This window comes from Nicotiana tomentosiformis, chromosome 2 (assembly GCF_000390325.3).
Source record: "Nicotiana tomentosiformis chromosome 2, ASM39032v3, whole genome shotgun sequence".
NCBI classification, from domain to species: Eukaryota; Viridiplantae; Streptophyta; class Magnoliopsida; order Solanales; family Solanaceae; genus Nicotiana; species Nicotiana tomentosiformis.
In genome coordinates, this window is record NC_090813.1 from 132,803,518 (window position 1) to 132,819,728 (window position 16,211).

Below are 16,211 nucleotides of genomic sequence, written 5' to 3' on the forward strand. Positions count from 1 at the left end.
ATAATCTTCTACCGGAGATGATATTTATCCATAACGGGATACTGAAAAGATAAACTCATTGTACCAAATATGGATAATCTTCTACCAGAGGTGATGTTTATCCATAACGGGATACTGAAATGATAAGCTCATTGTATCAGATATGGATAATCTTCTACCGGGGGTGATGTTTATCCATAACGGGGTACCGAAAGGATAAGCTTCTTCGGGAGACTTATTTTCAATAGAATACTAAATAGATAAACATATTTATTGCGGAATCTCATATAGATAAGTTTCTTCAGGAAGCTTATTAACAACAAAATACTAAATGAACATCCATAATATAATATATTTATAACACTAAATTCAAAATTACATCTCCCCTCCCCCATTTTCTTCTTCTTCTTCGTCCAAATCCCAAACCCATGCCCGTTCCCTTGCTTCTTTCCCCTCCCTCCTCCTTCCTTATTTCTTCCTCATCCCAACATCTCTCTCTTCTATTGTAATCTTAATTTTCTATTTTAAAAAAAGTTTTTTGAAATTAGCTATGGGTTTTCGAATTCTCTATCTTGGTTGTAAAACAAAACTAATTGGATAGAGTGAGATATTTTTTTTGGGAAGCTAAGAGAGAATGAGAATAGAAGTGGGTTGCATTAAGGGGAAATAAAGCAATTACAAGAAAAAGAATGGTGTATTTAGTGTTGTTCTTTTTGGAGTGGTGGCATGAGGGTGGTGATGAGGTTGTGGCTTAGTGGCTATGGTGGCAGAAGGATGGTGGTGGCTATGATTCGATTGGTGAGGAAGAAAGTGGGGTCCACATGAAAAAAATATGTTGTGTGAAAATGATCAAATAATTAGTTAGACACAGATGAAGCTAATTTAAGTGCCTGTTTATTTATTTTGCTTTGTTTTTAGTATATTGAACAAGGAAAGAACAGAGAAAATACACAAAGATCATTTGGATTACGTATAAAATTATGCAGATGACTAATACAAAATATACTTGTTTTTTTATTTTATACAGCACCACGCAACAATGTCTCCTTGAGAAATGTTAAAAGCACGAAAACGTAATTCAACTGAGCATACACAGATCCTAAAATCTAAACAGTATCACTGGAAATATCATGAGAAATATGCCGAAGCAGCACAGGAACAGTGACTTCTGGTGCACTCAACTGTGGAAGATGACCTTCAGTTGATATGACTTCCACAATTGACTTTCCGCCCAAATTTTGGTGAATATATTCTGAGACAGCCTCGGGCACGGCCAAATCCTTTGAACTCTGAATTATATGACAAGGCACTGTGACACGAGATAGAAAATGCCTTAAATCAAATGTGAAAATTGTACGAAAGACACTTAGTGCTATGTCTGGTCTCATGTTGAATAAGGTTCTGCTAAATTCTTGTACTGCCACTGAGTCCATGTCACCGCCTATTACTAGCGGCGCAAAACCGTCGATCCATGACTTGTAGTTTGACTCCATTGCTTGGCTTAGTTGGTCAATATCTTCCTTTTCAAATCCTCCGTAGTAATCATCTGCATTTATGAACCTAATAAAGGAAATAACATCGTAGTAATTAGTTGCCGAGTTAGTTTCTTAACTGATGCTGCGCGCTCCAAATTACCTTTACGAACGATATTTAATAATTCTAATTATAAGAATATTAGTCTAGAGTTTTATTTATCTGTCTTAATTACCAACTTAGCACTCCTTAATCGATGCTAGCTAGGATCCATATATATTACTACGGAGTAGCTTTTAAGAGACATTTTACTAATTGAAGTAGTAAGAGTGAATTTGAAAAGCAATAAAGTAACAAGTACCTATTGTTCTTGATTCTCAAAAAAAACCTATTGTTCTTTGTCAAATGTCAAAAACGTTTTGGAAATTTAGCGTAGCAAAATAACAAATAATATGGATCAAGATAAGATAAGTTTATCAGTTGAGATTAAAGATAATGAACTAGCAGTGCACTAATTCTTTGTACCAGCGTACAGGTTAAATTAATATGTAACAATAAGCAACTCTTTGTTAATAAGGCACGATACGACAACCTAAACATAAGATGATAATCTATTATAATTAATTAAATTATACTAACAGTGTGAAAGTCTTTACACAGATATTGATAGGTAAACGTGGCAAGATATATATATGCCATGATCTGACCTTGGAGAAGCAGAAAGCAAGATGAGTTTGGAGAAGAGATCAGGACGAAATATGGAAGCAATAACACCAGTCATAGACGATAAGGAATGGCCTAAATAAATGCAAGAATTGATCTGAAGCTCCTCCAAAATGGCAAGTAAATCATAGGCATAACCTTCAAGAGAAGCATATCGTTCAAAATCGAAGTAATCAGGATTTGTCGGTCCAGCACCCATGTTGTCATATACAACAACTCTATAGTCATCAACTAGGTAAGGTATAAGGTGTTTCCATACAGATTGATCAGTGCCAAAGCCATGGCCAAGTACCACCGTCTTCTCCCCTGAGCCAACCACTTTAACGTTGTGAGCTTCTTCAACTACTCCCATCTTCTTCTTCTTTAATTTCTTTGCTTCACTATTACTTTGTGCTTGCTTTTTAGGTTTAGTTGTGTGGTGGAAACTAGAACCTCCAACTATGCATATGTAATAAATTCGTTTCAGATTCACAAGTCGCCCCTTGACTGGAGGCGAAATTATTAGCAGTGCATTATTAAGTTTATAGTAGACTAGTCCGATGCACTAAGCTCACGCTATGCGCGGGGTACGAAAAGGACCGGATCACAAGGGTTTAGTATATATTAAATTATACAAAATCAACACATGGTCAATAAAGTGGACATGAGAGGAGCTACCATATTATATATGGATTCAGACGAACACTACTAGAAATTCGAAAAAAAACCGTCCAAAAAAACCGACCAAAGTAGGTCGGTAATGGCCACTAATCATCTAAAACGTGACCATTAACGTGTGGTCGGTATTTTGAAGGTCGGAAGGGTATACCGACCAAAGTTCGTCGGAAATTACCGACCAACTTTGGTCGGTCAATTAAATTCAAAAAATAAATTGCCGAAAAACCGACCAAAGTTGGTCGGTTTTTTCCGATCAAAGTCGGTCGTTATTTTAATTATGTAATTAAATAATGCAACATCTGGGAATCGAACCGGGGTTGTACTGTGGAAGGATACTAGAAATTCTATCACTAGACCATTGATGCATTTTGTTTCAAAACTGTCTTTTATTTCATTTATACTATTTAATTGTATTTTCGCACGAAAATAACCGTCTAATGCCAGTCATTTTTATTAAAATATAAAATTACCGACCGAATTCGGTCGGTTTTTTAAAATGACCGGCCGAATTAACGGGCCGATTTCGGTCGGTTTTTTTAATTTTAATTTTAATTTTTTTTAAATGAAAAACCGATCAAAGTTGGTCGGTTTCTTGAAAAATAAATATCGTGGGACTCAAAAATAGTTTCCCGTATTTTTGCGCCAAAGAAAACCGACCAAAGTTGGTCGGTTTCGTAAAATAAAATATTTTAAAAAATCGATCGACTTTGATCGGTTTTTTGACCGGCTAATTTTTTGCCGAATTTCTAGTAATGAAAAACAGTAACGTTTGATTAGAATTTTGTATTTGCATTAAGCAATATATAAACAAATTTAAATATTTAATTAAAAATCAATAACTAAGATAAACTATGAATACTAATATTGGTGGTTAAAAACCCATATAAACTTGGCTCCTCCGTGGATCAGGATATCTCTTCTTTTTTTTTTTTTTTTTTTTTTTTCTTTTTTTTTTTGAGGATATCATTATTGTATATCGGTTGGAGTGTAGCACATAATGAGAGTGGACACTGGACCCTCGTGCATAGATATGGTTGATATTTATATATTATTTGGTTGGTTGAAGGGGTTTGCTTTATTTACGTAATGAAGAAGGTGTCGTCGTGTTGCGCTGTCAAGCTAGTATTGTCGATTCGGCTAAGGCACACGTGAAATTGCCATGACACACAACAACATTCCTGGCTTGTGCTTAGCAACGTAAATATAATTTGAACATTGTTACCTAAATTTCTTACCTAGTTTCCAATAAATAACTATTTCAATTAGGAACTCTGTCACATAAATGACATTTTAATGCGGCTGGCGGTTACTACTCTCTCTAGAATAATCTGTCTGTTAATATAGTGGCAGATTCAAAAAGTGGAGAGAACACGTTTTAAAATATACTAGTCTTAGAGTACGCGTTTTGTACGTGTATTTATATTAATTGGTACTCAATTTTTAAAAAATTTATTATGTGTTTGAGTTATTAAATAAAAATTAGAAGAAGGGTATGTTTTTTAAAATGATGAATATCAATCTTATTTGGCAAACTTAATGAAAGAAATCTTGCTCCATCAAAATTTTTAGATGTTTTATTCTGATTTTAAAATTTTTGGCATTTCTATTGCCTAATACTGAAATAAATAAATCAGAAAATACTTTTATGGTTCTTCAAAAATTTGTCAAGTAAAATAAATTGAAAAGTTGAATAATTGAATCTTTTGGTATCTTAGAGATTTGAGAATTAAAAGATTGGCCCTATAGCCCACAAACAAATTGATAAATGATGATGCAAAGTCTAACAATAATTGTTCAGTTAATATCTTTTCAAAAATAACTTAATTTAAAAAAATATATAAGGAGCTATCATTTGCTGAAATGAATGTGAAAAGAAACAAAAAGATAATTATAAAAATTAACTCACATTTAAAATAAATTTTATCTACTAATATTTCATCCTTATTGCTTTATGTTTGTATTTTTATCAATTTAACTTGTAATACTATTACTAACTTTGCTCTATTTTCTGATATCTCACTACCAATGCCTTTTTTTATATAGAAATAAATTTATGTAGCCTAAGAGTTTTGTCAACTTAAAAAATAATTTTTACTTAAATAAATTTGAAAAAAAAAACTGAATTGCATACTTTTAATTATTAATTAGTTAATTAATTTAAGAACTAACCATTGGTTCTCAACCTTAAAGCAAAAATTTATTTCTCTGTTTATTCAAATCCATATTAACTCAAACTATAAATATTTAAATATAACTATAATTTCGTCCAAGCATTTAAAACGTGGAAATCTCCTTCCCACCCTTTCAAATCTTAATTAATATTAGTTTATCTAAATTTATATTTAATTAGATATTTTTGCAATATACTCTAAGTACCTAGATATTGGAGTTCGTACATTGTTCTAATAAGAAAAGATTTAATTCAAATAGTAGATAATCATGTCTACTATTTTATTCTTATTAATTTTAGTTTGTGTTTTAATCAATTTTACTCTTAATTCTATATTATAATTGATATTCGTCCTTTACTATTTTTTTTCACCGTCAATTTGCTTGATCTTGTGGAAACAAATTTGTATATCAAAGATTTTTGTCAACTAAAAAATTAATTCTAGTCAGATGATGCATTTGAAAAATAGTTGGAATATATGTTTTTGCTAATAATTAATTCAAAGACTTAATTATTTAATTTTATTGTGATAGTAACTCATTAGATTTTTGTTCATGCCAACTTTTAAATATTGAATTATAACATGAAAAACAATGACAATTATGTCACGTTACTAAAATAAAGAATAATTCATATAAGGTAATTTAAATTAGTATTAGTTTTAAAGTTAAAAAAAAAAACAATTAGCCCAAATGGTTTCCATGATGTTCCCCTATATTTTCTTACCACCATTGAACGTGCATGTGTTGGGTGAGTTTATTAAAGCGTTTAACTAATAGAATTTTAGTTGATGTTAAAATCCTACATATTAAGAACTTAATATGGAATGATTATAGTTATATAAATAATTTAAATAAGAAAATAATTTAAATAAGGTAAAATCTTAATTGATTTGAATTCCTAAATATTAGGACTTGATACATAATTTAATTAAGGAACTAAGTCCTAAATATTAGGAAATAATTTGAATTACTATTTTGTCCTATGTGAAATTTATTTTAAAAGGGTAAAAAAGGCGAACGGCATTTCGCTAAGGACCTTCGTGCTTTTAATATAGTAGTAATTTTTATGTACGTGCGTTGCACGTATATTTTTAGTCAATTATTTATATGAAAGTAGTATACTTTAAATATTTTGATAAATTATATATTAATAATCAACATCTTATTTAGTTGATCGACATATTCATTTCTTCAAGTTAAGATAATCTTTTCTTATTCATATATTTTGCACATCTTGTATTTTAATTTAATAAGAAATATATCTCTTATTAAGCAATGTTCAGTACTACTATTACAATTGCGATTTAAACTCAATTAGATTGGAGAATGATCAAGTCATGCTAATTGTATACTTATCTTCACTTGAAACAAGGTGAAACTCACTGGATGTTGAATGTTTTCTTCTTCGCATATTTTTTTATTAGCCTTTCATTTTATATATTATATGTATGAATATACCAAGCTAACATTGATTGTTTATATTCTCATCGATTTTAGAATTATTGGTAGTACTTGACGGAGATTATCTTCACAAATCACGTTTCTTGGTCAAATGATTTATTGACATCCATTAGATCTCTAAAACTCATGACAATTATTTCAATTGTCAGACGCTCCACTATAGGTGATTCATCCCAGATTATTAATTGTGCTTTTCTTGTCGATTCAGTATCATCACTTTGATTTCACTTATTTATGATGATTGTCTCATTTATTTAAAGAGGAATGTCAAATTTTGAGCGAGTCATGCGACCCTAGATTAAATCATATTGCTACACCACTTATTTATATTGCTAAGGCTATCATACCTCATAATTTTGCTAGTAAATCACGATATAGGAATATTTTTCAGTTCCTTTAAGTCCATTCACAAAAAATAATTTTACTTCGTTAGAATCATCTTTTTGCAATATAGTCTTGAAAACTTGCCCCTGATCAAGGTTTAGCTTTGATTGTGCATTGAATTTTTTCATATGTACTTTTATGAATTTTTCTCAATTATTTCTCTGTTAATCATCTAGCCCCTAATCAAGTTTTGGTATGTCATATTTTCTACACTATTGCTCGTACTCTCTAATAAATAACTAATAATTTTTAATGCACACAAATGTTGATTATTAGATGAATTTTCATGTATCCTTCTAAAGTCATCTAACATTTCTTCATAATATGTTCCTACAACCTTCTAACATCGGTTGGATTACAATACACTAATATAGTTGTTAATAAATTTCGGATAGCTTATAGTATTTAGAAGATCGAGGATTTCCTCACCAAAATATTCTGAAATGCTGTTATCTAAGTTTACTAATATTTATTTCGCAACTTCTTTGAATGTTTTGAATCTTTCTTCTATTAATAATAAGTCTCTAATGAAGAGGGGCCTTATGGTTCATCACTAATAGGCTAAATTAAAAAACAAATAATTTTGTTGGAGTATAAATATTTACTATGCCTTATCGTCGGTAGTTCAACCAAATAGAGATATTTTTTCTGTTTTATTTATGTCTTCAGCTCGGAGCATATTTAATAAACTAATTGAGCATGATTTGGTTTATATTGTCTGATGTCACAATAGTTTGTTAATCTTTCCTTTTCCAGTAGTATCGTAAGTACAAATATTACGTCAAAATTATATATTTTTTATTTAATAAACAATATAATAAAGTTAATTGTTGAATTTAAATGCTTTACCTGATTGTTGATTCAATTCAAAATTTTAAGGTTTTATGACTACATTAAAATAATCTTTCAAGATTTTATAACGAAAAACTAATATTGGAAATTTCAATCTTTCTGAACGGTCTTGATTAATCTAAGAAATGGATTTATCATTTTGTAATTTCAATCTTTTCCTTTTCTTTCTTTAAAATCAATTAAACTTTTGGTGGTTTTAAACAACTAAGGAAAGTTCTAAGTAGTTGGGACATGTCTTTTGTTCGTTTATTTTTTTTCTCTTTTATCTCTGTAACGTGCGTACTAACAATCTCATATTTCTTGATAAATCTACCGACCGTTATCCAAACATCTTCGAACAGTACAGCACTCAAAAAAAGCAAAATATATCTAGAGGAAAATTTACCTTTAATTTTTCCCCCAATTATATATTGAAAGAAAAAAGTGAAAAAAGAAAATTAGCATTTTAAATCTAACACAACAATGTGAACGTTTTGGAGTTGCAATGTTATTGTTGTTGTCCTGTTGATCTAGGGAAAGTAAATATTTTATTCTGAATGTTACAATCGTAGGAAAATAACAATTTTTAGTTGATATTTTTTTCAAAAGTTATTATGCGCTCTGAACTATTATTCGACATGTGAATCTTTAGTGAAATAAATCTTTGTTATTAAATTTCATTATAAATTTTAAGAACTCTATTATTACTTAATTTAAATCTTTATATATTATAATTTTATCCGACACAAAACTATTTATAAAAACATAGTTAGCTTTTAAAGAATATAAAATTAATTCGTTACAATTTTGACATGATAGGAATAATAAGTTATTTTACTATATATTTATTTTTAACTTATTATTTCAGTCAGCAGATTATTCTTTGCCTTGTCTAAAAGTAAGAAAAAAAACAAAACAAAAAAAGTAAAAAAAAAAAACAAAAAAAAAAACTTAAAATAAACTGAATAAAAACTCCCCAGAAGACCCAACTCACGGCCAACATCAATTTCCAATATAGAAAGTCTATTTCATTCGGAATTAGTATTTTAATAGAATTTTATTTAAATTGTTTTGACCAAAGTAACCTACAATGTTATGTGAAGAATAATGTAAAAAAGGATAATTTATCCATTATTAAGGCAATGAATCTTGCTTTAAAATTGAAGTAAGAGAATAACAAAATCTGACTAAGAACCCTTTTAATCCTAATCAAACTAAAACTATTGAAATAGTTAATCCTCGTTCTTGTGAAAGAAAAGGAAAAAAATTGTTAGAACCCATTACAAATTAGGCACATTTCAGGCAAAATCTTAAATACTAAGTACAGTTTCGATTACAATTACAACTCTTTATTTTAACGTGTATTATTTTCAATTATGTCCTCTTCTTATGACTTTTAGTAAAAATTATTTTAAGGTTATTTTGGTCTATCAACATTGTATTCGTACTTTTATAATATAATTACTATCGGGTTGTCTAAACAATTCAGTATTAAATAATATTGTTATAAACATGAAATATCCAGCTATGAAAAGCATCCGCAATAGATATAGTAGCTTTTTATGTTCTATGAAGACTAAAATATATATCTAAAGAAAAATTCAATATTAAATAATATTGCTATATGTAACAGTTCACCCAATATCTGAGATTTTGAATACAATAAAAATTAACCGAATCTATGCTTCAAAAAACAAATTAATTCTTCAAAGAGACAGATCCATATTGGACATATTATCATATATTTAGGACTGTCTAACATGTAGGAGTTTGAACACAATTAGAATTTTGAAGTCAACTAAGTTTTGTCCACCTTTAATTTATGAAAATTAGCCGGGACATATACATTGAAATAATGACACGTGATGATTTAAACATTTATTTATATGAAGGAACAATAAAATTTAATTAAAGAAAGAAATTTTATGTATAATATTACAACAATAATCTAAATGCCGAAAAATATTATTACATTAGCATAATACATGAATTTAAAATAAAAGGACATCGTTAAAACTTACACAAATGATCAATTTTGTCATGTTAGTTAGATAATTATATATTATAGTTTAAAAATTTTTAAAGTGATGGTATCTTAACGAACACTTCTTTGTGGACAGTATTTTTGTGTATGTTTCCTCCTAATGCATTGGTTGTTCTGTCTTAACCAGAACTCTTGTTGTCGATCTTTATATCCCTCTTGAAAGTGCAACATACAGTTGTTCGTGCAAGAAAACATATTGCGATAAATATAGTCCAATATTTAGAATGTTTGTCCTTATGCTTTATTTATTATATTTGTAAAACATAAACATACTAAAAATTATTTTCACACAAATTTAAAAGGACATTCCTTAGTTTCGGAAGACGAAAGTTGAATTGAGAGATAAGAATATACTTAGAAGCACATTAACCAGTATCATAATTTTTGCATGTATGACGTTATTGTCAAAACTTCTATATACCATCTATGTGCTATTACATAAGTTATTAGGCGTATCTAAGTTTTTCAGTAGCATGACAGACATATTTTTCTTCAAAATTAACCTATATACAATGGAAGATCAATTTTAACTTAGTCTACTATATATACGGTACATAAGTAAGAAATAAGAAACATCACAACAAACATGTATGGTAGAAGGTCATTTGGTATTAAAGTATTTAAGTATTTTTCTTGGTAGTAATTATTAGTGTCATTTTCTGCTGAGTCAAAAACTGAAAAATATTTTATTTTTACTATAAAATTTTGCAATCAACCTTTTATTTAGTTGATCAACATATTCATTTTTGCTAGCTAAGATATCATTTTAATTCTATCATGCGATTTGCATAAATTGTATTTTAATCTAATGATAAAAATATTTCTTTTATTAAATGCACTACTATTACCATTTGGATTGATAACCAAATATTCGGGAAGAACCAAATCATCTTTTATTGGATGCTTTTCTTCGTTTCCGACACGAAGCAAGAAGACACTGAATATTGGATATGTTCTTACTTTATATTTCTTGTCAGTTGAATCTTTTTCGTTGAGGCCAGAAGTATAACTTTGGTAAACTAGCTTTTACAATCTATGCTTTTGTCGATTTTGGAACCACTGGTAGTACTTTACAGAAGTCACCTCCCAAACCATTAATTTTTCACCAGACGGTTCGTTAATATCCAATATATCTCTAGAACTCCGGATAATTATTTCGATCGTTTCACACTTAGTCATAAGTGTTTCATCCCATATTATCAATTTTGATTTTCTTATAAATTTAGCATCATTGCTCTGCTTTGATATATTTGTGATGGTTATTTAAGTTGTTTGAAGAGGTATATCAAATCTAAAGTGGGTGGTCTCACAATAAAATCGTTGTTTGTACACCACTTGCTATTATTGCTAACAATGTCATGCCTCTTGATATGATATTTGCAAGTAATGCATGACATAAAAATATTACTTCGATTTCGTCGGAGGCATCTACAAAGAATAATCATGTTATACCAGAGTCGACTCTTTATAATATAGTCATGAAAACTTGTTCTTGTTTAGGATTTAGCTTTAATTGTGCTTCCTCGGACACTTGTATAGCATTTTGATTCTTAATAATATACTAACCTTTTTACTTTATGTTCTAGCGCTCTTTTTATGAAAAACATTTATGTACCCTGAGATTTTTTTTAACTTGAAAAAGAAGTTTACTCATACGATGAATTTAAAAAATAATTGAATTGCATTATCTTTCTAAATAATTAATTAAAATATTTAATTATTTGGTTTTAACATAAAAAGTAATTTATTCTATGTTGATTCAGATCTTAATATTAGTTCATCTCTTGTTTTGAATATTTAATCTTAATTATATTATTATCCACCATAAATTTTATTTTCAAAGAGTAAAAGATTGATATGACATTTCACTTTTAGATTTTTATGTTTGTAGAATCATTAGTGGTATTGACTCTTAAGACCATTTTTTCTCTTTCTCACAAATTTATATTCTTAAATATTTTCTTAGTTGTTGTTTAATAATTGGGTATTTACACAAAAAAATGATAAAAAAAATATTATTTGAGTAGAAAAATAGTTCAAATATAATATAAAAATATATTATCGTGGTGGTATTTTTTTCTCTCAATTTTAACTCTTTATGCATTCTATTTAATATTATTTTTATTTTTTTCGTATTGGACATTATGTAGTGGTAATGTATTGCCAATATGGAGGATTCTTATGAAAATGATTTTATTAAACCTTCATACATATTTTAAATAAGAATTTAATAGACAAAATTTTATTAATTTTAAAACTTTATATATTATAAATTAGCATAGAAGATATTGTAGTCCAAAAAATAGGTTATTGCAGTTATGTCCTTTCCCTATGAGTTCTTTCGTTTAATATTTTAGGGCAAATTTGATATATTAATATTGTATTTATGTGTTTATAATAATATAGGCTCTCATTTTTCTAAATAGATTTGGACAATATAATACATTCTCAAATTAAATTAGTAATAGAACATTATAATACGTTTTCAAATTAAATTGGTAATAGGAATTTTTAATAAGTATATCCTAAAAGTAATATGATTACAAGACTAAATATATTTACTTGTTCAATTTTATATGGATTAGACAACCCGAAAATAATTATACTAATAGGATTCTTAAAGGTAATCATGTAGGATTCCTAACGTGTAGTATTATGTCCTAAAACTAATAGGATTATAAAGTTAATATCTAGAATTCCGATTATGTCCTTTTATTATGAGTTATTATGCTTAAAATTATAAGGTTATTTTTGTAAACCGTCATTGTATTCATGCTTTTATAATAATATATATATAAATAGATAGGTAAATATCTAACTTAAAATTCTTTATTTACGGTAAAAAAAAGTACATTTAATTCTCTGACACATATAAGCTACTACTTCCTATCGTATATATCAAGCAAGCATTGTTCGTATACGAATAATAGCTTTATTAAACCATTTGTCATGCTCATGACACGTATTGTTCGCTTTGCAGGGGCAGATTTATAGGAAAAAATATGGGGCACGTGAACTCATGGTCTCTCCGCAAAATTAGATATTTTATATACATATTTTTAAAAATTGGTATAATATTAACTGTTGGCGCTCATGCTCCAAGAAGGGTGAATGGTGCACTTGGTTGAAGGTTGAGTTATAATTACTAAGAGGAGTAGGAATCAATTCTCACTTAATATATTTTTTTTGGTAACTATAAACTTTATTTACCAAAAAGCATATGTACACCTCAAGAGAAGAAAAACAAACTATGAAAAACAAACTATCACTTGTCAACTGGGTTAGACATAGTCCCAACCTTCAGTGACTTGCCTACTAGCTATCTAGCTTCCATACATTCCTGTACTAACTATTCTATTAGTCTCATGGATAGAAATTTAGACTGTGCAGCTTCTTCCTCAATCGTAGTTTCATGCTTCCTCTATAGAATATCTCTTGTATGATCATTCTAACTATCTCCCCCACTGATCTTTGTCTTTGTTGAAATACTTTGAGATTCCTTTCATGCCATATTTGATATACGCTGCCAGCAATAGCCATTCTGTAAATTTCAGCAGATGCATTCTTTCCATTATGATGTGATATAGCCCATTGCATTTCTGCATCCCATTCCATAGGTTGCCTATATTATATCTTGCCACTGTAACAGCTTTTGCCATACTTCCCTAGATATTATACATACATAGAACAAATGGGATATACTTTCCTCATCTGCTCCACACATAGGACATGTTGCATCGTGTATCACTCCACATCTCTTTAGTCTGTCCCTTGTATATAATCTGCCATGAGCCGTGAGCAACAGTATGAAGTTCCATTTAGGGGTACTCTGATTGTTGCAAGTCAGCCTTCTCCAGGCCACCTTTGGCACATTACCCCTCAGCTTGCAATAGATGTTGTTGATTGAGAATTGATTCATGCTCATCAGTTCATCCATACTCATTCCAGCCTGTGCGATATATTTGTGTGCCTTCAGGATTTTCTGCATTATCCAAGAAGCTTGATTGCATTTGGCCTCCCAGATGTTAGTTGTTCCCCATAATAGGCATGCACCCTATCTCACCCACAATTTGTCATTCTTCTTACATACATTCCATAACGGTTTATAGGTTGCAGCTTTGTTCCATAGCTCAACATCAGTAAAATTTACACCTCCTGCAGTTTTGGGATAACAAAGAGTTTCCCATGCAAGCAGTGCCTTATTCGACCCATTTGCCTCACCACTCCATAAGAATTTCTTGCACGTTGCCACAATTTCATTTATGATCTTCTTAGGCAGAACAAACACTTGTGACCAAAATGTTTGTATAGAAAATAGTATACTTTTGATCAGCATAACTCTTCCTGCATAGGATAGAAACTTGGTTGTCCACCCCGTGATTCTACCAAGTATTTTCTCCAACGGGGGTTGGCACTGAGTAATAGCCAGTCTCTTAGAGCTTAAAGGCACCCCTAAGTACCTGAAAGGGAGCTCACCTTTGAGAAATCCAAGGATATCTAATAATTGTTGCTGTAATACTGGATTGACTCCTCCGCAATAAACTGAGCTTTTGGTTGGATTTGCAATAAGTCCTGATGCCTCAGAGAAAGTCTTGAAACAATTGTTTATCAATTGTACAGACTCTTTGTCACCCTTGCAAAACAGCAGAAGATTATTCGCAAATCCTAGCTAAGTAATCTTATTCTTGGCACACTTAGGATGGAATTTGAATGCAGGGTTCTTTGTCAATTGCTTCAGCAGCCTACTCAGGTATTCTATCTCTTAGAAGTGAATGGCCTACTAGGCTTGCCATTAATAATGATTGAATAAGAGAATGTCTTTAAACAGCTCATAATCCAATTGGTAAATTTAACAGGAAAGTGTAGCCCATGCAACATTTGTTCAATATAGATCCATTCCACCGAGTCATACGCCTTCTGCATGTCAATTTTAATCATACATCTAGGGGAAATACCTTTCCTTCCATACCCTTTTATGAGTTCATGGCTTAAGATGATATTATCACTTACGATTCTGCCTGGCACAAAGGCCGCTTGGCTTTGGTCAATCAAAATAGGCATTACCAGTTGTAGTCTCTTGGTGAGGATCTTCGAGATGATTTTATATAGCACAATACAACAAGAGATGTGCCTAAACTCTTTTATTGTTAGAGGGTTCTTCACCTTAGGCACAAGTGTTACTGATGTGCAGTTGATAGGTTTAAACATGTTGCCTGTGTGAAAGAAATCCATAACAGCATAGATGATTTCTTCTCCTACTACCTGCCAGCTTTTCTTGAAGAAATGAAAGTTGAAACCATCACATCCAGGAGCCTTCTGGTCATCAATGTCCTCAACTGCATTGTATACCTCCTCCCTAGAGACTAGTTCTATCAATTTCAGTTGTTGATCTCTGGTCAGCTTATGTCCTTCATCAAGTACATCCAGTTGAATTGTTGGTAATATATCAGTTGCAGCCCCAAGTAGCTTTTGATAGAATTTGACAACTTCTATCTCCACTTCTTTCTCAGTCTGTGCTATATTACCATCTATGGTGTTGAGTTTTCTTATTTGGTTATGAGCAGTCCTATTCTTCATGCAAGCATAGAAATAGGCATTATTAGCATCCCCTAATTGTAGCCATTTCACTCTTGATTTTTGCTTAAGAATGCATTCTTCAATTAGCACCCATTTTTCCAGTTGTTGTTTCAATTCCTTCTCCTCCTCAGCTAGTTCTACCTGCTTTTGGGGATCTCTTGTCTCATGTTGTATTTCAGCCAGCTCTTTCCTGTAATATTCCACCTTTTCAGTTACTTTTGAAAACTTTCTGCAGTTTAGTGCCTTTAGTTCATGCTTGACCTATTTCAGTTTATACCAAATTGCTTCCATCCCCCGTACTGGTTGTACACAATTCCATTGGTTATTCACCAATGAGAGAAAATCAGGATGCTGTGCCAAATGATTGAAGAATCTGAATGGTCTAGCCCCTTTGAATCCTCTCCCTCCTATTTCTATAGCTAGAGGAGTGTGACCTGAAAAATAAGGATCTAGGGCTGTAGCTTCCACATGTGTCCAAGTAGTCATCCATTCACTATTGACAAGCACCCAATCAATCTTGCTAAGTACATGGTTATTAGTCCATGCATATCTTCTTCCTGTTGTTTTAAGCTCCACCATATTAGTGTCCACCATAAATCTCTTGAAATCAGCCACCTCATGTTCCTGCACAGGATTCCCCTTGATTCTGTCATCATAGTGCCTTATAGCATTATAGTCTCCCATGGCAACCCAGGCCTCCTGTTGTACGCGAGCAATAGGTGTTAGCTCAGTTCATAGTGGCCTTCTAGCAGCCACATTGTGCAAACCAAAGACTACAGTTAGTTGAAACCCCACATTCAAAGCACATATCCTCACATCCCCATGAATAAGCTGTGGGTGAGTATATATTTTAGTGAATACAATTTCATTCGAATTCCATAATATCCATATTCTACCTCTTCCATTTGCA

The 16,211-nt window shown here is 30.7% G+C and overlaps 2 protein-coding genes across 2 annotated transcripts; both read right to left on the reverse strand.

The window, feature by feature from the left end:
• Window positions 1-926: 926 nt before the first annotated feature.
• LOC104087617 (probable esterase KAI2) lies at window positions 927-2,667 on the reverse strand. Its single transcript, XM_009592147.4, has 2 exons — window positions 2,160-2,667; window positions 927-1,539 (listed from the first exon to the last, which is right to left on the reverse strand). The coding sequence occupies exons 1-2, from the start codon at window positions 2,525-2,527 to the stop codon at window positions 1,086-1,088; spliced, it is 822 nt and encodes a 273-aa protein (XP_009590442.1). The 5' UTR covers window positions 2,528-2,667; the 3' UTR covers window positions 927-1,085.
• Window positions 2,668-13,176: 10,509 nt separating this feature from the next.
• Window positions 13,177-15,985, reverse strand: LOC104087619 (uncharacterized). The gene is made up of 4 exons (XM_070194155.1): window positions 15,579-15,985; window positions 14,888-15,491; window positions 13,815-14,357; window positions 13,177-13,389 (listed from the first exon to the last, which is right to left on the reverse strand). Exons 1-4 carry the CDS (start codon window positions 15,983-15,985, stop codon window positions 13,177-13,179), a joined length of 1,767 nt encoding a protein of 588 aa, XP_070050256.1.
• Window positions 15,986-16,211: the final 226 nt, after the last annotated feature.